The sequence below is a fragment of the Festucalex cinctus genome, chromosome 20, assembly GCF_051991245.1.
Source record: "Festucalex cinctus isolate MCC-2025b chromosome 20, RoL_Fcin_1.0, whole genome shotgun sequence".
Classification (NCBI taxonomy): Eukaryota; Metazoa; Chordata; class Actinopteri; order Syngnathiformes; family Syngnathidae; genus Festucalex; species Festucalex cinctus.
In genome coordinates, this window is record NC_135430.1 from 20787416 (window position 1) to 20808158 (window position 20743).

The window sequence follows — 20743 nt, forward strand, 5'->3', positions numbered from 1 at the left end:
ATCATTTGGTGTGAGGTGTGAAATAATATAGAACAGGTAAGTAAGTCTAAAATAAAAATCTGACTTTTGAGTATTTGGTTTTGGGGCAAATGAATGTCTGACAATAAAATGCACAGAATAAATAGTAAAATGTTGGAGTTGAGTTGGTGTTACCCTCGACCAACTCCATTTTTTTTAATTTTTTTTGCAAGTATATTTTCCCTCCCTTATCAGCATTTAGCTAATGGTGGTGATAAACTAAAGTGAGATCAATTGAAATAGAATAAAATCGAACAGATCATCCATTCAATTGAAAACTCGACACTAAACAAAAGACAAAATAGGTACAAATAGACAAACTGCCTTTCTGTTGTGTGTGAACATTTGTCACAGAACATTAAAAAAATATCAGCAATATTTTTTCCTGTTACCTGTAAATGTTTAAATGTGTTTAATGATTTATTTACAATGACTTATAGCTAAATAAAAGCTCATGAGAGGGGTCAATAGCCTATACTGTATAACAGAATCACATTTATTCCTGTTTCAGTTCCTCATTAAAAAAAAGAAAGGGAAAAAAGGGCCTGCAACTTTTTAGACATCAGCGAGGTCATTTTTTATTTTTTTATTTTTTTTTTATTTGCACCAATTTGGCAGTTCACGCTCATCTCACTGCAATTTGCACTGCACAGCAGGACGTTGCACGTTTTTCTTTTAAAAATAATGAATGATAATTGAAGAATTTGAGAATTAAGATGGCGTTGTGCCGCGGAGTGGGAACGTGTCTTTTTTCTTTCTTTTTTTTTTTAACTAATCAATCGTGTTTGCGGGCGCACTTTGGTTCAGCAGAAAGCATGTGACGTCACGCAGTGAACTAAAACAAATTGGACTTCGGACAAAGCTTTATAAGGGAAAGGTCACACAATTCTCATGACGAATTAAGACATCATTAGCCTACAACATGCACATTCAGCAAAATTATTTTGATCTCTATAAACTTGTTAAACGCATTAAGTGAGAACGGCACTTCATCCAGATAATGAGAATTTCCATCGATCTTGACACAGCGATTCCATACATTTCATGATCTTATGATGGAAAATGGACATAAGCGTCTGGCCTGATTAAAAAGCACACAAAATTGAAACAACGTACTCCCACCCTTAATCATGCGTCAGTTTTTGACTGTGAATTTTTTTTTTCGAGATCAAAAACTTGTCGCGTGTAAAAGAGACGAGTTCAACGAGTAACGCGTAACGTTCAAATGTCATAGGAATTCTCAAACACAGGATGACGGTCCATTGACGCGAAGGAAAATATTAATGATGCGCTTTTATTGGTATTAATTTTTAACAGTAGTCTGACTGCAGTTTGATGTGCTTGAACTGACACGTGTGTCTAATAAACATATCTGTAAGTATGATGGAGTGCAACTCCAATAATAAACACATTAGTATTGTTAAACGAATGTCTCTTTGATTTGAAATATTATTATGTTAAATTTTTATATTACTTTAGGTGGAAATTCAACTCACACTCTGCTGTTTATATTATGTTTGTTACATCCACAGCTGTTGCTCAAGTGTCACCTCGACAGTAGTCCGGAAGCTGACGAGCATCTCTTCATAAACTGAACCATTGTTTTTTTTTAATTTTTCTCAACAGTGAGACTCGAACCGTCAAGCCAGATACAGATGAACTCATTAAAATCCATGTATATCAGTTCCATCTTAAGCACAACAGATCTACCGAGAAGGGGGAAATAAATAACATCGTCTCACATTTTAGTTTTAGTTTTTTTTTTTTTTTTTTTTTTTAATACAGTGCGTAGCCTACTTCCAAACTGAAGGAAATTTAATAATTTTAACAGATTACACGATATTAAAGTCTTTTGTGTATTTTTAGGTTTTCATGTAGTTGCAGAGCCTGTCCATCCATTTGTTACTTGCTATTTATTTATTTATTTATTTATTTATTTATTTATTTCGATATTAAATAGAGGCACAGTTCATATTTAGCTGCAGCACTGGATTCCCCGACGTGTGATTTCCCCTCCTTCCGCCCCCCGCTTGTCAGCTGATATGTCACGTGTCTTCGCTTGCCCCGCCCTCTCTCAAAATGGAGTTGTCGGAATCCGTGCAGAGAGGGCTCCGGTCCCTCGGTGAACCGTCTTCCGTGGACCACGCCGTCTTCCCGGCGCTGGTCGACGTCTGCTTCCGCTCCCTGCTCCCTTCCGGTCGGGACGCGGGTTTGCTGGGTGAGCTGCGAGACGCTCTTTGTCTCCCACCGCTTCTTGCTCAGAGGAGACCCCTCCATGTTAAAGCGTGTGCGCTGTGTGTACGCGACTTGCTTTGCATTAATGGCATACCCGGAAGTATATGTTTATCAGTCCCAATTTGAGAGTCGAGCTCGGTCGTATTGAGTCCATACCAGCTACTATTTTCTTGCCCGCGGTTTCGAAGCATGCATGATGTGATATTAGCGTTAGATTCACCGTAATGGCTCAAAACGTTTTCAATCCCCACAAAGAAAGCCCCCCTCCCGTCCCCGCCATTTGGCTGCAGCTGAGGGTTCCATTCACATGCAAATCATCATTGATTCGAGACGTCAATCAGTGCGAGGGGAGCTCCGACCTGCATCAGCTGCATACCCCGTCTGTTGTTGTTGTTGTTCAATCTGGTTGTTGTTGGTGTGTGACGTCACGCCCTCACTTCCGGGTTCTGTTCTCTCAGACGAGCCCGAACTGAAGCAGGTCGAGAGGGTCCTGCTGAAGCGGATGCACACTGCAACCACCACATTCATCCTGGAGGCGGTCAGACAAAACGCTGACGAGTCCACGTTAAGGTAAATAATATACTGTGGATAAATTAGTACAATAAGCCTAAAATGATTTTTTTTTCATGTGTAATTCTGGTAATGCGTCATCATTTATAGTGTGGTGTGAATAGTCCACTGAATCCAAAGCGTTTGATCGCTGATTTTGAAGTTTAAAAAGCGTTGGTTGCCCTCAACTTAATTAACAATGTTAATGCACATGTTCAAGCACGTATTTAATATACATTTATGTAACTATTTTCTCCCTGTAGCGCCTGCCTTGAGGAGCTGTCATTCAGTTCAGAAAGAACCGGAATATTCTATAGCTGTTATCAGGTGATGAACACAACACGTGCATCATTTTGTTATTATTGCTTCAAATAACATGTATTGCGTTATTTTTATTCACAGAAACACAAAAAGGAGTTAGAACGATTGTTAGCAAGGTAAGCCATAGAAAGATCCATCCCTCCATTTTGTCCATCCAAGATAAATTTCACTGATACATTTTTAATGCAGTTTAAGTACTACCGGTACATTTATTTCACATGGCAATTTGAAATTTTGCTACAAATTTTAGTGAGGATCATGGAAGTTGACATGATTTGCGTTTGCGGGCCCCATAAAATGATGTGATGGGCCGCATCTGGCCCCCGGGCCTTGAATTTGGCACCTATGTTATAGTGCCTCAATTTTTCCTTATTAAGTCTATTTCTGTCAAGTCTACAGGAGCCACCAATCAATAAGAATAGCTGTATTGATCAATAATGCAAATGGACTAGTGTGATAGCTATAGAAGTGAACCTGTTTTGTTGTTTTCATAGCATTGGAAGGCAACCAGCTCACATTACTGACGTGTCATGGAGACTCCAATATCAAGTGAAGGTACACAACGACATTGGCGATTCATTTAACACAAATACTGGAAAGAAAGAAAAAAAATAAAAAATCTTTTGTTTTGTTCCCACGGCAGAACGGACACGTCGACAAGATCAACGAGCCTTTCTACCTAATTTCACTCAACACTGAGGTAAAAACATCCAGCACATCCATATGCTGCTTATTTAGTTTTACTTGGGTAATGAAATGTTGTTTTTTCTAGAATAAAGGTCATCCCGAGGATGTCAACTTTACCTGCACTATGGAGCAGTTACAGGTAGACATGACAACAAAACAGTCCACCTTAAACCGCTTCATTTGCTCTTGAAAATTGGAGTTACAACACATTTAGTGCCGTTTTCTTTTCCACCTGTGGATTTATGACACTTGATATTTTCAGTGATTTTTTTATTTTTATCCCCCCCTCCATATTCAGGACATGGTTGGCAAGTTGAAGGACGCTGCCAAGAGTGCAGAGAAAGCCAGTCAGATGTGATGATGATCAAGTTTTCCAGCACGTCCAACATGTTTCCGAGCCTCAGTGGCTACGTATGCATGGACACATTTCACCAAATTCAAAAATTGATCTGATTAAAAAAAAAAAAAAAAAAAGAATCATGTAAACACGGCTCAATCGGATGCAAATTTGCATCCGATTGATTGGGGTGGGTTGGGGGTCAGATAAGACGGAAGTGCCAGTCAACAATAACGGTGGGAACTCGTGTGAAGTAGAAGAAGCAGTTGGGTTTGACGCTTTATAACCAAGACCAGTCAAAACAAAATCGTGTTCTGGAGCAGGATTATGCAACCCTGGTCGTCAAGAGCCAATGACATGCCACGTTGTGCCCAACTCCTCAACCCCTCCCCTGTTCTATGGTAAGTATCACATATTTGTGACATCATCATGTGCGCTACCTCATCTTGACAGAAGCTCAGATGCATCATGGCAACATGGCAATTTTTAGTTGCATTTTTAAAGCGTGACTGTTTTGTTTGGGCAAACTCAAAATGAGTTACTAAAATTCAGCCTCATGCTGTTTCAATGTACATGTTAGACTTATAGTAGGACTCCAAAGTATATTTGTATTCAAGTTCGTTTTGCAACCAATCATCGGGTTATCAGTGTTAGACGTCTGCATTTTCTAAATTATTGGTTTATTGATATTGGTTGAAAATAGCATAATCATGCATCCCTAATTTTATATGTATATGTAAATGCAGGTTTTAATAACTGTTTTTTTTTTTTTAAGGGTTCATGTGTACGGTTTAGTTCAATCTGAAGACATTGTGTCCATGTAAACATAGCCATTGTGTTTTTGAAGAAATAAAAATCATAATTGTGACTCGACTTTGTGATATGATCTGAATTCTTGCTATCAGAAGCTCCCGTGTTGCTGCCGAATGTGAATTTGTGGCTAATTTTTGTGCTGCTTGTGAAATTTTGTGCGTTCTGGAGCAACAAGTTCGACACTTGAACGATACCGCAGCTGTCCCAGCCTTCCAACTAAATTCTGTACGACACGAACCTCGTGTTATCGTTTTTTACAACAAACCCACTCGTGTTATCTTGGAAATTCAAAATGATTGGCATGTCTCTCGTTTTTTTTATTTATTTTTTTAAAGTGCGTCACACACCAGAGCACTATTATTACGCATTTGTTTGCCCTTGAGTATGTCATTTGGGCTTGAAGACCACATAAAGCGCCTCATGCGTGGATTCATTTTTGTTTCCTCGAATAAGAAGTGGGCCAAAAAAAGACAGCCGACAGTAATTTCAAAGCACCCTTAAGCAGAGGGTCACGTGACCCAAGCGTGGGCGGTCCAAGTACAAGCCATTTTGGGGACGGTGTCAGTTTCCACAGAGCGCGGGCGCGCACGTGCACGCGCACACACTAGCGCTGCTGCTTTCCACTCAGGAGGAGGGGGCCAAGTGGGGTATTTTGGAGGCAAAGTTGCGCTGGCCAAGTGCGGACCGGACCGAGCCGACGTCGGAGGACTTCGAACCGCGGTGCCAAGCGCCGATCGGACACGCTCGCAAAGTGCGCGGGCGCCCACGGAGGGCGGCGTTGGCGTCTCCCGTGTGAAATGCGCTCGCCTCGGCCACTGACAGCGTCTGCAGCCTGCTTCAAGATGGCGGCTCGGCTCCGATTCATTTGCTGCTGATTCGCCTCCCAACTTTCATTGTCTATCCGCCCCCCAGCCGCAGCCAGCCGAGCCCGGCACACAGGTACGCGCTCTCGGCATCGCCTCGGCTTCGAAGCGACACCCGTCGCGGTTGTGCCGCGGATCTTTTCGCGTTCGCGGCTCTTTCATCCCCCCCCTCGCGCCGATCCAGCGGCGGATGTTGAGGCTTTCGTCGGTGCGGCGAACACCGACGTGGAGCTCCGTGTGTGTCTGCGCACTTTCTGCTGCATGTCTCGATGAGAAAATGTTCCCAGCTCGGCTTGAAAGCCGATTTAAGCCGCACGCACACGCCGGATTCCCCCGCGGGTCTCCGGCCATTGCATCGATGCGGCTTGATGGTGGATTGGGATTGTTTTGTGTGCTTTTTTGTTCGTGTATTGTGGCAGCTCGCGGGTGAATCGCGTTGGACTCGGGTGAGATGTTAGCACGATCGAGACGTCCGGAGGCTTCGAAGCAGCCTCATTTGCTCGGAGCCTTCTCATTTTATAGAAATGTCACGTCTGGAGGCTTGTGCACGCGACGTGATCGCCCTTGTGCTTGTTTGTGACATATTTTTCGACTTATTAACTTAACTTGGGTGCCTACTTGGCGAAAGCAAGAGCACATGCATGGTCCGTTTCATGTGGAGCTTCAGATGGTTCGGAACCGACGACCGTACTTTTGTTCGCATCAGTTTAGTTGACACCGTGTGGCTGATTTGGATTTTTTTGTTTTTTGTTTTTTTAATAAAACAATGCTCCAATATTACAAAAGGCTTCTTGTGTGTCTGGCGGAGCTGCCAAAATCATCAGGAATTCCATTTGGAGTTCTGTGGCTTGGATCCAGCGTGGGTTGCTCGTTTCTTGCTTTCAAACGTGATAAAAAATATTCATATTTTCATACATTCTGCGGAAGTGCATCCGCGAGAGATTTGACAGCTAATATTTATTGTCAAGCCGCCGTTGAGGCTGTCACACGCATTGGAAGCGCGCGGGACTTTCACATGATATCACAAGTGGGTCGGAACAGCCGAAGTCCATTCTGTTTGCTTCAATATTGTTTCTTGTTCTTCCTCTCAATCTCTGAGTTTTATTTTCCGTTTTTAACAGCGCTTCGGAGAAAAATAACAGCGTGTAAGTTCAGTCGGTCTCGACAAAATGATTTGTTTCAACCTTTTACACCCGCTCGCTTTATGTTCGCTTCAGAAGTGTGAAAGTCCGCTCGACATTTGAGAAAGCAGACGAACGTTGTCAGTGTTTGTGCTCAGAATGTGAAATAAACTCTCTTGTAACACTTTCGGATTCACGAGCTCGAACGTCTTGATCAGAAAATATTGACAAATAAGAGGAAGAGTTTCGTCGGAGCTTTTTAGATCGTAAATCGACCAATCAGGCTGTTAAAAAAAACATTTTCTGTCTTTTTTATGTTTGTCACTGCATGACAAGAAGCCGAATCAGATTTCATTTATGTAGAGGCGAATTGCGAAACGTTTAAAAAATAAATAAATTGTGTTCTATCATCTCATTTTGCCATTTTTGCGTGTGGCAGCCTCACGCTTGTCCGCATTTGTCAAAAACAGAAGCCGTCGCGGGTTCATTTTTTTCCTGCACAAAATGGCAGCCGCGCAGTCGGCGTGCATGCGAGCGAGCGAGCAGAGAGGGAGGGAGGGCTGCGTTCCCCTCTCGTTCCCGCGTCTCGAGTCACGCAAACAACTCGCTCAATTTTGAAATAAATCCCCCATCTTGTCGTTTGCGTTGTGCTTACGTTGTGCGGGAATCGTCAAAAGTGGTTGCCATAGAAACGCTCTGGGATTCACCCCAACACCTGACGTTTAAGATGCTTCATGATAAATTGTATAAAAAAATTAAGTGACTTGATAATAGTTGTTTGGATTGTAAATCAGGTTAAAAAAAAATCAATCAATCAATTTACAATGAAATGTTAATTTTTTTACATGCACGTTTTCCATATTTAATTCATACATGTGAGTGCTCGTCCTGACCTATACTTCAACCTTTGAAAATATTGCAGCCAATGCAAGACGACGTCCTGAAGCCTTTGTGACGAAGATTTATGACGCTTATGATCAAATTAGCATAAAAGATGGTGTTGCTTTAACACAAGTTAAGCAAACAGCCTTAATTCTTCCAAATGGCGCTCTGACCGTCGCTCTTTCTTCTTCTTCTTCTTCTCCTTGTCTGCTTTCCTCGCGCCATTTTAGCTCCTTTTGCTCATCATGCATCGGACGACGAGGATCAAGATTACCGAGCTCAACCCGCACCTCATGTGCGTCCTGTGCGGGGGTTACTTCATCGACGCGACCACCATCATCGAATGTCTGCACTCATGTGAGCGAGCACGCGAGATGGCGCGAATGAATTCCTGGTGCGTTTCCAATTTATCAACGCGCCAATTTGCTGTCTTGCAGTTTGCAAAATGTGCATCGTCCGTTACCTGGAGACCAGCAAATATTGCCCGATTTGTGACGTGCAAGTGCACAAAACCAAGCCGCTGCTCAATATTAGGTGAGAAGCGTATTCTTCACAAAAATAATAATCATCATCATCTTCTGTTCTTTTTATCTTCCAATTTGCTGAGTCATTATTGAAGTGAAACTAGCGTGTGACTTCCTGTGTGCAGGTCTGACAAAACTCTGCAGAACATCGTGTACAAACTGGTCCCGGGCCTGTTCAAAAGTAAGGACATTTTGCTTTTCATGAGGAGTTCTACATTTTAGTCAAGTACAAATAAAAATAAAAAATAAAAAAGTGCTGGAAATAGATTGAGAAACTCGGTTGAATTTGCATTTAACGTAATTTGATTTAAATTGCTGAGAGTGTTAATTAATAAGCCATTTTTTTCCATGGACAGATGAGATGAAGAGGAGGAGAGACTTTTATGCTGAACACCCTGTGGAAGGTGAGACTTGAGTTAAAACTCTAAAAAGGTTCAACAAAAAATAGTAGTAGAGTTTGGGAAAAAAAAACTGCATTTTTTTTTCTCCTTATATATCACAATTTAATATTCTTGTTTTTTTTTTTTTTTCTTTTTTTTAATTAAACAAACATGCAATAAATGTATGTTTTGCAACTGTTTCGGATTTTTATATATAATTTTTGGGGGTTTTATAGGGTTGTTTTTTTGCTATCATAAAGGCAACCATAAATTAATTAATGTGAAAGAGTTTGTGCTTCAATTAAGTTACTAAAATCTTTGACTTGCAGCACAAAATTCTTACAAACATCAAGAATGCAAACAATTCTTTATTTAAGTATGTACATATAAATTTAAATGTCACTGTTTTATTGGGGTCACGTGTCCTGACGTTCTGCAATCCCATCATCCTACCTGCAATATGATTGTATATCTCATATAGTATCACTATAAAGTTTGATGAAAACGTTTTTCCTATCATGTATTTGCCTTCCAGCTTCGAATGGCTCCAATGAAGACCGAGGCGAGGTGGCAGATGAGGACAAGAGAATCATCACTGATGATGAGATCATCAGCCTCTCCATTGAATTCTTTGACCAGAGCGCCAGGTAATAAGATGACGTCTCCTCGTTTGCGACACATGAAGTTGCTTTTTTGCAATATCAGCCATCATCCGTGTTATTGTGTGCAGACTGACAGGCGGACACGAAGACAAGAATTCAAGCAAAGATCAGGTTTGCACATTTCCTATTTCTTGAGTGAATTCCATCTTTTAAGGTGGACCAATATTTGTCATGATGATGTCATTGTTGTGCAGATGGCAAACAAAAGGTACCTGCAGTGTCCAGCAGCGATGACCGTCATGCATCTGAGGAAGTTCCTGCGCAGCAAAATGGACATCCCCAACACTTACCAGGTCTTTTCCTCAACATGTTTTTTTTTTTTTTTTAACCTTTTAAAAAATATATATATTATTCATTGACTTTTATTTTGTCTGCAGGTTGAAGTCATGTATGCAGATGAACCACTGAAAGATTACTACACATTGATGGACATAGCATATATCTATACTTGGAGAAGGGTGAGACAAATGATGACAATTCTCATATATTATAACATCAAAGGAAAATGTCTCTGTCCATTTACAAGGTCCTAATTTCTAATTGTGTCATGCAGGGTTATAAAATCAGTCCTGTAGAAAAATAACAATAAGGGGCGAACAAAAGCACAATCTTCTTAGTTTTGTTTTTCAGGAATGAACAAAAAATATGCATTTAAATTTTACTTAAAGTGGACATTTTATTTAGGATGTTGGTAAATTTTATTTGTGATTTTTCTTTTGTTTGAGCTTGAAATATGACCATCTTGTACCACTTGCAGAGAAGCTGATGAGAATAAATAATTGTCACATGCAGTTATAATAAACAAGAGTATAAAAGGGGAGAAAAAAAAAATCACTTATTATTATTATTATTATTATTGCAGGTATTTCTAAAAAAAAAAAAAAAAAAGTTTAATTGCATTCTAATGTTCTGTGTCTAAAAATAAACTATACATTGTTATTAGCAATTCATGATATTCACATGGGAAGCCACAAATCATGTTGATGGTTTCTCAAAATGATCAACAGTAGGAAGCAAACAATATTATTAATAGAGGCAAGTAGTAATTGATCCAGTTTTCCTATATAGTCACAATATCCCTACCAGTGAGCTATTCACATGGTCCTTGGCTTAGACAGCATTTTATCATTTGTATTTAAAAATAAGCCGTTTCGAACTATATTGTCGTTGGTCATATTGCATTCAAGACCAGAATATAAAGGCGAAAAAAAGCAAAGTAACTTCAACTGTTATTTTCTGAAGTTTGTACCACTTTTAATTTCAAAATGTGTGTTCTCTGTTGTGGTATGTGCGAAATGATGACTGATTCAGAGGTTCAGTTGTTTTTCACTTTTACATTTGCAATTAAACCTTACAAATTTCGTTTTTAACCTTTTTATTAAGTATTGATTTGATTTTTAGGTGCAGTTTGTATGAACCAAATTTTAAATTACTGTCTAGTTGAATCATTTCAGTATAGTTTTATTTATTTATTTTCATATTTTAGCACAGTGTTACAGTGGCTACCGATAATATTCAATGTACCTTTTATGAACAGTTTTGTTTTGTTTTGTTTTGTTTTTTAAATAGTTGATACTTTTGTGTCATAAATTTGAGATCCGCTGACTTACAGTATTTTATGTTTCTGCATTTTAAAAGATGATTAGAATTACTGTTTTCAAGAGTGGAGAAAAATCATCAACTGAGAGAGGGGAAAACATCATCTTTGTATTTTTTATAGAATTAAAAAAAAAAAACTAAAATGTGACTTGAAGTTCCAGATTATCCTGATGTTTTAGTTTGATAAAATGAATCTTACTTAAAAATAGCTGACTAAAAATTGGATATTAAGATAATAACTAAACTAGATTATGCAAAAACGATCTATTTTCTGTTTTAGTTTTGATAGTGTGATACCACTTTCAGCATTTTATTTTACAGGAATATTAATGTCAAAGATTAAAAAAAATAAAAATCGCCCTTAATTGTTAAATGTCACTTAAATATGTTACTTGGGATTTTATATTTAAATTGTACATAATGTCCCATTTAACTTATTTTTGCATTTGTGCAAATTGTGACTTTACTGAAAGTGTAATAATAATAATAATAATAATAGATTAATGTACTATTAATTTCTTTTAATGCAATTTGATGTTTGAACCGAATTTTTCCAAAGCCGTTACGATGCGTTTGTCCTCGTCCACGTCCACAGACGGGCCCGCTTCCGCTCCAGTACCGAGTCCGGCCAAGCTGCAAGAAGCTGAAGGTGAGCCACGGCCAGCAGGGCCCCGTCAACCGCTCCGGACCAGAGAGCGACTCCGCCAGCGACAAAGCCAGAAGTCCCGCGGGGGCCCCGTCCACCTCGTCCTCCCTGCCGAGCCCGGGCGACACGGCGCAGTCGCCGCTGCCGCCCCCTCCCGTTGTCCCTCGCTGCCCACCCGGCAACAACGTCAACGGCACCGCAGCGGCGGCCCCCTCCACTCCCAGCCGACCTTTCGCGCAGCTCGGCGGTACCAACGGCGGCGGGAAAGCCCGGAAGGTCTCACTGAACGGATCTGCAATCTCGTCCGGATGACGACCGGACCGAACCGACGCCAGAACACGGATTTCTGTACGACTGGACTGTCTCTATTGACAATGCCGAGATGACGTCATAAGTCAAAATGGCGCTCAATTCGGTGAAAGAAATCTGCGCTCATTGAAAAGCATTGTGCTTTGCTTTGGATCGTTGTCATTTGATTTGTGAGGATTTTTCTTTGTAAAATGTGATAAAATGTCTTTTACTATGATAACAATCTGCCTGGTTTGTATGATAGTCACAGGCAAAAGCAATACAATTCGCCCTTTTCACCGTATTTGCGTTGGGGAAATATCAGAAATGCCCGGATGTTCGGAATTGTCAGTCGGTACAACGATGTCTGCAGTAGAGGCAAAACAATAAATCAATTCCCTGCTGAACTTTTAAAACCAAGAACTCCCTTTACCCATGCAGAACTGAAATATATTGGGCTTGTTGGTGGAAAAGAAGCTATAGTGCCACATAGAATAGGCCAGGGAATACATTACAAAATGGCCGCCAGTGGCTTCATAAGCGCCATTGACAGTCCAGTTATATACAAGTTCGTGCGCCAGACACGTTCAGCTGACACCGTTACCATGCCAACATAGATCCACTGTTGTAGTCTCTTCCGGTGTCCAGTCTGACGTTTTCTGGTTACGTGTCATTTCTGTAGTGCATTTCAAAATAAAAGAAACGGGGAAGTTGCGTGAGAATATTCTTCCAAAGTAGCCTATTTGGGGGCTGGGGAGAAAGCAAAGCATTTACTCCTTTTGTAATAAGACAATATTTTTATTTACAGGAACGAAAAAAAAAAAAAGTCGTTTTTATTTGCCGCCATTTCTACAAACGAAACAAAAGTTTTTTCATAGCCAGGTTAATTGCTTCTCGTGTGAATATTTTCAATGCATGTTTGTGATGACTCAATTTTCCGTTCTGGAGCTTTCTCTGCCCATGTGCCTCATTTTTGAAAAGGAAGAAAATCACACATTTGAAGCGTTTTCTTTTTTAAGGAAAAAAAAATCACACATTTGAAGCGTTTTCTCAAAGCCACATGTACATAGAAATACAGTAATGCCTTTTCAAACCGGCGATGTCCGGTTTTGCGACATTTCACGCTCAATGACGTCACGACTCCCATGTTTTCCGTTTTTATCTGTTGATTCGCTCGATTGTATGGACAACTTATTGTATTGTTACTGTTGCACAGTATAAAACATCTAAATAAAAACTTTTACACGCACGAGCAACCTGATGGACATTTTTATTTTTTATTTTTTTTAATATGTATTTTTATTTTTTGTTTTTTTGCATGCACTGAGCATGCATTTTGTAATTTACTCTTTGAAATTGTTTTTTTTCAATTTATGCGGTGGAATGGTAATAGAAATATATTTTTTAATTTTTCCACTGAAATATTTATTTTTGTATTAATTAGAAATTAATATCGATTGAAAGCATGTATGCTGAACGAGCACGTTTTGTCGTTGCGTGGGACTTAAGTAGGCCAACGCATCAATCTATGAAATGAACACCGCGGCTTTTTTTGTAGAATAAATGAACAAAAGCAAGTGTATTTAATATAGGCCCTATAGGCTTATTTCTATTTTGTAAGCGCGAGATATATTATGCTCACTTTTATTTTGCAATATTTTCGTTAAAGCAATAAAGAAAAAAAAATAGAATTCAAGATAACTATCTAAATGTAGTTGTATTTGACATTTTGATCTTAGGCCCTCTGATAAATTGAACAGAACAACGTCCTTCACGTGTAGCACAATTACAATAAATTGCCGTGACAGACCAACTCGCTTTGATTGACGTGACCAACCAAGATTCGATCAAATTAAAGCCATAAATTTAGCAAGAGCAAAACATTCGCGTGGTAAGGTTTTCTCTTCTGGTCCAGTTGTCTTTTCTTGCAGCATTCTTGTTGCGAATGGCTGTAAAATGACAAGAAAAAAAATATTTGTTGAGTTTGTCCTTGTTGAATTGAGCCGATGCATTGTTTTTTTTTGTTGTTGTTTTTTTGTGGCTGTGATAAACCTGGAAAAAGTCACAAAAAAGCACCGTTGGTTGGTGGTCATGTGGTTCAACTTCAGTCGGTGACGTTTGCTCTTCTTTGGTCGGCATTCTATCGCTGTGTGCTTGCAGGGTTATTTGCTGTCGGTAGAGGGCGCCCGTGCGCACTTGCAAAGAAAGATGTGTAAAAATAGAACATCATGAACGTGAGAGGAGTTGAAAACCACACAATTTTGGATGGATGGATGGAGGTTGTATAAATGATGGCAAAATGTTGAATTACTACGATTTAAACAGTAATTGATCAATGTAAAGTGTAGTTCATATTTAGACTTGATTTAGACGTCTAAATGTGGTTCTCATTTCAACTCTATTTAGACCAAATCCGGACGATTACGGAGGTTTATATTTAGACCAGATTTAGACGTCTAAATCAAGACCTCATATCAACCTCTCTTTATACCACATCTTGACAATGTAATTAAATACCTTATAATGTCCCAAAAATAACCACACAACAGTTTCGGTATAAAATAAAATGCCGGTTCGCACGAATGGTGAGCGGCAGTCCCAAGCATGCAGATGGTCAACACTTCCTCCCCACTAGGTGGCAGCAACGCGCTTAAAAGAAGCTTACACTTCCGGTCAACACAAACAGAATGCCAACTGTAGTCGACCGTTCACGTCGGTTGCACAACAAATACTTGCTTCTCGAAAACAGCTCGAAGAGCTGCTTATGGGTAAGTGCTCAGCGATACGTTATTGACGTGTTGTTTTGTTTTACAATGTTTAATTTATCTATCAGTCCGATTGTGAGTAAAACGATTGCATGCTACCAAGTTAGCTTAGTAGCTAACTTGTTAGTTAGCTTAGTAGCGAACTTGTTAGCTTAGTAGCGAACTTGTTAGCTTAGTAGCGAACTTGTTAGCTTGCCGTTAGCTTGCCAGTTTATGCTATATACATGGTGTTAGTTTGTTCACAGTTAAGTTGCCAATTTGTGTTACATCGTGTTTGTTGTTTCATTTCTAAATAATTTTGAAGCGCTTCCGGCACGAGGTGTTAGGGAGTTAGTTAGCTTTTTATTTCTTTTATGTTGGCTAGTTGCTACAATGTTTTCAATAAACATAATGATTATGGATTGTACGTCAGCTGTTAAGATGCTCCCCTTCCCAGTAGTGAACCGTGGATCTTGTGTGGTCGCAAGGAGTCAACATATTCAAAAGCGCAGACAGAATGCCACATCATCTTTGTAAAAAGGCAAAGATTTTTTGGTAATTGGAAAATGTTTAAAACTTTCAGCTAACATTTATTTCATTCTTCAAGAGCTAGGAAGAGAGTGTACGAATGGAGAAAAGAAAGGAGGTCATAAGGATTAAACAAATATATGTATTATTATTATTATTATTATTATTATTTTTAAAGGTCAGGTCCATAGTAATTAAAGTTATTCTGTTATTTTTATGTCTGTTTGTCTCAAGAGTTTCAGACAAGAGATGTGGATACCCTGATTGCCATCCATCCAAGTCTTGGGGAGAAATCAAAGCTGAGAGTGGACAGTTGCCCATGAAAACTCTGGAGACTTTTAACATGATGTTGTGGGAAATTAGAAATTGGTGTATTTTTTTTTCTTCTGTGTTTTAATTTATGCATCCCAGGCACTGATCTGTATACATGACTGTATAGTCCACACACCCCCATGCAAGCCGTTGAAGCCACAGGATGGCCTTTTTCTTTTATAGCTCAGTTCCTTAGACCCCCAATATTATATTTGAAAGAGACCTCTTTTGTTGAATTACAGTTGTAATTCTTTAATTAAAAAATACAGGTTTCCTCCTGTAAACATCATGAAGCATATAATTTATACATTTAAGGCAAGTTGTGAAATATCTGAAGTCTTCTTATGTTTAACAAATTTAAAACAAATAACGTTTCTATAAGTACTGTCTCAAATGTCTAATTTTGATACTGTAAATGTATAGGATCGTATGCCGAGAAATGTTTCTTGGATGTAATAATATGGTGACCTCGTGACTTCAAAATGTATGTATACAGATCAGTGATCCCAAGGCAGGTGGTGTCTAAAAAAAAAAAAAAAATTCTGATTATTTTTATTTTTAAACTATTTTGGAAATTTTGTTTATTAGACTTTGAGCCACATTATGAAAACAAATATGTATAACATATCAGTAATATTGTATAGTTTTATTGTAATATGTTTAATAATGTGTAAATAAATCAAATATATATTGGTTTACACATTCAAATGTTTGTGATGGTTGGATGTTTGAAAAAATATGCAGTTATATTTAAATAGGATAGTTTGGTTAATGTTATCCAATAGTAAAATAAGCATCACATTGGTGTTACTGAAACCTAAAAAAAGTCTTACTATACATGGTCATTTTTTTATGAAAAAAAAAAAGCCTTACTATACATGGTCATTTTTTTTTATTAAAATGAAGCCTTACTATACATGGTCATTTTTTTGATTAAAAAAAAGCCTTACGATACATGGTCATTTTTTTTATTAAAAAAAAAAGCCTTACTATACATGGTCATTTTTTGATTAAAAAACAAATCCTTACTAAACTTGGTCATTTTTTGATAAAAAAAAATCCTTATGATACTTGGTCATTTTTTGATTAAAAAAAAGCCTTACTATACATGGTCATTTAAAAAAAAAAAAAAAAAGCCTTACATTGTCGTTTTTAAAAAAAAATTAAAAAGCCTTACTATACATGGTCTATTTTTTTTTAAATTAAAAAAGCCTTTCGTTTATAAAAAACAAAACAAAAAAACAAAAAAAGCCTTACTATACATGGCTTTTTTTTTTTCATAAAAAAATGACCATGTATAGTAAGGCTTTTTTTTTCATAAAAAAAAAAAGACCAAGTATAGTAAGTTTTTTTTTTAATAAAAAAAAAATGACCATGTATAGTAAGGCTTTTTTTTTTTTTTTTATCAAAAAATGACCATGTATAGTAAGGCTTTTTTTAAATAAAAAAAACATGACCATGTATAGTAAGGCTTTAATTTAATAAAAGAAATGACCATGTATATATAGTAAGGCTTTTTTTAAATCAAAAAATGACCAAGTATCGTAAGGATTTGTTTTTTAATCAAAAAATGACCATGTATAGTAAGGCTTTTTTTTTTTTTATCAAAAAAATGACCATCTATAGTAAGGCTTTTTTTTTTTTTTTTTCAAAAAAAAATGACCACGTATAGTAAGGCTTTTTTTTCATAAAAAAATGACCATGTATAGTAAGGCTTTTTTTTTCATAAAAAAATGACCATGTATAGTAAGGCTTTTTTTTAATCAAAAAAATGACCATGTATAGTAAGGCTTTTTTTTTTTTTTAAATAAACGAAAGGCTTTTTTAATTAAAAACAAAAATAGACCATGTATAGTAAGGCTTTTTAATTTTTTTTTAAAAACGACAATGTAAGGCTTTTTTTTTTTTTTATGAAAAAAAAAGCCTTACTATACATGGTCATTTTTTTATGAAAAAAAAAAGCCATGTATAGTAAGGCTTTTTTTGTTTGTTTTTTTTTATAAACGAAAGGCTTTTTTAATAAAAAAAAAAAAATAGACCATGTATAGTAAGGCTTTTTAATTTTTTTTTTAAAAACGACAATGTAAGGGTTTTTTTTTTGTTTTTTTTTTAAACGACCATGTATAGTAAGGCTTTTTTTTAATCAAAAAATGACCAAGTATCGTAAGGATTTGTTTTTTAATCAAAAAATGACCATGTATAGTAAGGCTTTTTTTAAATAAAAAAATGACCAAGTTTAGTAAGGATTTGTTTTTTAATCAAAAAATGACCATGTATAGTAAGGCTTTTTTTTCATAAAAAAAAAAAAAAAGACCATGTATAGTAAGGCTTTTTTTTAATAAAAAAAAATGACCATGTATAGTAAGGCTTTTTTTCATAAAAAAAATGACCATGTATACTAAGGCTTTTTTTAATCAAAAAAATGACCATGTATAGTAAGGCTTTTTTTTTCATAAAAAAATGACCATGTATAGTAAGGCTTTTTTTTTTTTTCATAAAAAAATGATATAGTAAGGCTTTTTTTTGTCATAAAAAATGACCATGTATAGTAAGGCTTTTTTTTAATCAAAAAAATGACCATGTATAGTAAGGCTTTTTTTTCATAAAAAAAATGACCATGTATAGTAAGGCTTTTTTTTTCATAAAAAAAATGACCATGTATAGTAAGGTTTTTTTTTTTTCATACAAAAATGACCATGTATAGTAAGGCTTTTTTTTTTCATAAAAAAATGACCATGTATAGTAAGGCTTTTTTTTTTCATAAAAAAATGACCATGTATAGTAAGGCTTTTTTTTTCATAAAAAATGACCATGTATAGTAAGGGTTTTTTTTTTCATAAAAAAATGACCATGTATAGTAAGGTTTTTTTTTAATAAAAAAAAAGACGATGTATAGTAAGGCTTTTTTTTTCATAAAAAAATGACCATGTATAGTAAGGCTTTTTTTTTCATAAAAAAATGACCATGTATAGTAAGGCTTTTTTTTCATAAAAAAATGACCATGTATAGTAAGGCTTTTTTTTTTCATAAAAAAATGACCATGTATAGTAAGGCTTTTTTTTTTCATAAAAAAATGACCATGTATAGTAAGGCTTTTTTTTTCATAAAAAATGACCATGTATAGTAAGGGTTTTTTTTTTCATAAAAAAATGACCATGTAAAGTAAGGTTTTTTTTTAATAAAAAAAATGACCATGTATAGTAAGGCTTTTTTTTCATAAAAAAATGACCATTTATAGTAAGGCTTTTTTTTTTTCATAAAAAAATGACCATGTATAGTAAGGCTTTTTTTTCATAAAAAAATGACCATGTATTGTAAGGCTTTTTTTTAATAATAAAAATGACCATGTATAGTAAGGCTTTTTTTTTTCATAAAAAAATGACCATGTATAGTAAGGCTTTTTTTTTTCATAAAAAATGACCATGTATAGTAAGGCTTTTTTTTTCATAAAAAAATGACCATGTATAGTAAGGCTTTTTTTTTTCATAAAAAATGACCATGTATAGTAAGGCTTTTTTTTTCATAAAAAAATGACCATGTATAGTAAGGCTTTTTTTTTCATAAAAAAATGACCATGTATAGTAAGGCTTTTTTTAAATAAAAAAATGACCAAGTTTAGTAAGGATTTGTTTTTTAATCAAAAAATGACCATGTATAGTAAGGCTTTTTTTTTCATAAAAAAAATGACCATGTATAGTAAGGCTTTTTTTTCATAAAAAAATGACCATGTATAGTAAGGCTTTTTTTTCATAAAAAAATGACCATGTATAGTAAGGCTTTTTTTTCCTTTAAAAAAATGACCATGTATAGTAAGGCTTTTTTTTCATAAAAAAATGACCATGTATAGTAAGGCTTTTTTTTCATAAAAAAATGACCATGTATAGTAAGGCTTTTTTTTAATCAAAAAAATGACCATGTATAGTAAGGCTTTTTTTTTCATTAAAAAATGACCATGTATAGTAAGGCTTTTTTTTAATCAAAAAAATGACCATGTATAGTAAGGCTTTTTTTTTCATAAAAAATGACCATGTATAGTCAGGCTTTTTTTTTTTCATAAAAAAATGACCATGTATAGTAAGGCTTTTTTTTCATTAAAAAAATGACCATGTATAGTAAGGGTTTTTTTTTTCATAAAAAAATGACCATGTATAGTAAGGCTTTTTTTTAATCAAAAAAATGACCATGTATAGTAAGGCTTTTTTTTCATTAAAAAAATGACCATGTATAGTAAGGCTTTTTTTTTTTTTATAAAAAAATGACCATGTATAGTAAGGTTTTTTTTTTTCATACAAAAATGACCATGTATAGTAAGGCTTTTTTTTTCATAAAAAATGACCATGTATAGTAAGGCTTTTTTTTTTCATAAAAAAATGACCATGTATAGTAAGGCTTTTTTTTTCATAAAAAAATGACCATGTATAGTAAGGCTTTTTTTTCATAAAAAAAATGACCATGTATAGTAAGGCTTTTTTTAATCAAAAAAATGACCATGTATAGTAAGGCTTTTTTTTCATAAAAAAATGACCATGTATAGTAAGGCTTTTTTTTTCATAAAAAAATGACCATGTATAGTAAGGCTTTTTTTTTCATAAAAAAAATGACCATGTATAGTAAGGCTTTTTTTAATAAAAAAAAATGACCATGTATAGTAAGGCTTTTTTTTCATAAAAAAATGACCATGTATAGTAAGGCTTTTTTTTTTCATAAAAAAATGACCATGTATAGTAAGGCTTTTTTTTAATCAAAAAATGACCATGTATAGTAAGGCTTTTTTTTCATAAAAAAAAAAAAAAAGACCATGTATAGTAAGGCTTTTTTTTAATAAAAAAAAATGACCATGTATAGTAAGGCTTTTTTTCATAAAAAAAATGACCATGTATACTAAGGCTTTTTTTAATCAAAAAAATGACCATGTATAGTAAGGCTTTTTTTTTCATAAAAAAATGACCATGTATAGTAAGGCTTTTTTTTTTTTTCATAAAAAAATGATATAGTAAGGCTTTTTTTTGTCATAAAAAATGACCATGTATAGTAAGGCTTTTTTTTAATCAAAAAAATGACCATGTATAGTAAGGCTTTTTTTTCATAAAAAAAATGACCATGTATAGTAAGGCTTTTTTTTTCATAAAAAAATGACCATGTATAGTAAGGTTTTTTTTTTTTCATACAAAAATGACCATGTATAGTAAGGCTTTTTTTTTTCATAAAAAAATGACCATGTATAGTAAGGCTTT

The 20743-nt window shown here is 35.6% G+C and overlaps 2 protein-coding genes across 5 annotated transcripts; both read left to right on the plus strand.

The window, feature by feature from the left end:
* The first annotated feature begins 1437 nt into the window (after window positions 1–1437).
* commd3 (COMM domain containing 3) lies at window positions 1438–5020 on the plus strand. The gene is made up of 8 exons (XM_077508636.1): window positions 1438–2236; window positions 2712–2823; window positions 3066–3129; window positions 3205–3239; window positions 3618–3678; window positions 3767–3823; window positions 3896–3949; window positions 4109–5020. Exons 1-8 carry the CDS (start codon window positions 2098–2100, stop codon window positions 4166–4168), a joined length of 582 nt encoding a protein of 193 aa, XP_077364762.1. The 5' UTR covers window positions 1438–2097; the 3' UTR covers window positions 4169–5020.
* A 426-nt stretch (window positions 5021–5446) lies between these two features.
* Window positions 5447–13174, plus strand: bmi1a (bmi1 polycomb ring finger oncogene 1a). Of its 4 annotated transcripts, none has more exons than XM_077508634.1 (10): window positions 5447–5899; window positions 8057–8183; window positions 8264–8360; window positions 8476–8531; window positions 8707–8754; window positions 9266–9377; window positions 9461–9503; window positions 9587–9685; window positions 9770–9850; window positions 11587–13174. In XM_077508634.1, exons 2-10 carry the CDS (start codon window positions 8072–8074, stop codon window positions 11947–11949), a joined length of 1011 nt encoding a protein of 336 aa, XP_077364760.1. In that variant the 5' UTR covers window positions 5447–5899; window positions 8057–8071; the 3' UTR covers window positions 11950–13174. The 4 variants fall into 4 exon arrangements, with proteins under 4 accessions (XP_077364760.1, XP_077364758.1, XP_077364759.1 ...); XM_077508632.1 differs by lacking the exon at window positions 5447–5899 and adding an exon at window positions 6096–6269; XM_077508633.1 differs by lacking the exon at window positions 5447–5899 and adding an exon at window positions 6746–6850.
* The last annotated feature ends 7569 nt before the right edge of the window (window positions 13175–20743 follow it).

Excerpts from the sequence above, each read along its gene's own strand:
- commd3 (XM_077508636.1), top strand. The coding sequence starts at position 2,098 with ATGGAGTTGTCGGAATCCGTGCAGAGAGGGCTCCGGTCCCTCGGTGAA. Across the intron at positions 3,130-3,204 it reads TATTCTATAGCTGTTATCAG|AAACACAAAAAGGAGTTAGA; the intron begins GTGATGAACACA and ends TTTTATTCACAG. Across the intron at positions 3,679-3,766 it reads GACTCCAATATCAAGTGAAG|AACGGACACGTCGACAAGAT; the intron begins GTACACAACGAC and ends TTCCCACGGCAG.
- bmi1a (XM_077508632.1), top strand. The coding sequence starts at position 6,192 with ATGGTGGATTGGGATTGTTTTGTGTGCTTTTTTGTTCGTGTATTGTGG. Across the intron at positions 6,270-8,056 it reads GTGAATCGCGTTGGACTCGG|CTCCTTTTGCTCATCATGCA; the intron begins GTGAGATGTTAG and ends GCGCCATTTTAG. Across the intron at positions 9,851-11,586 it reads ATATCTATACTTGGAGAAGG|ACGGGCCCGCTTCCGCTCCA; the intron begins GTGAGACAAATG and ends CCACGTCCACAG.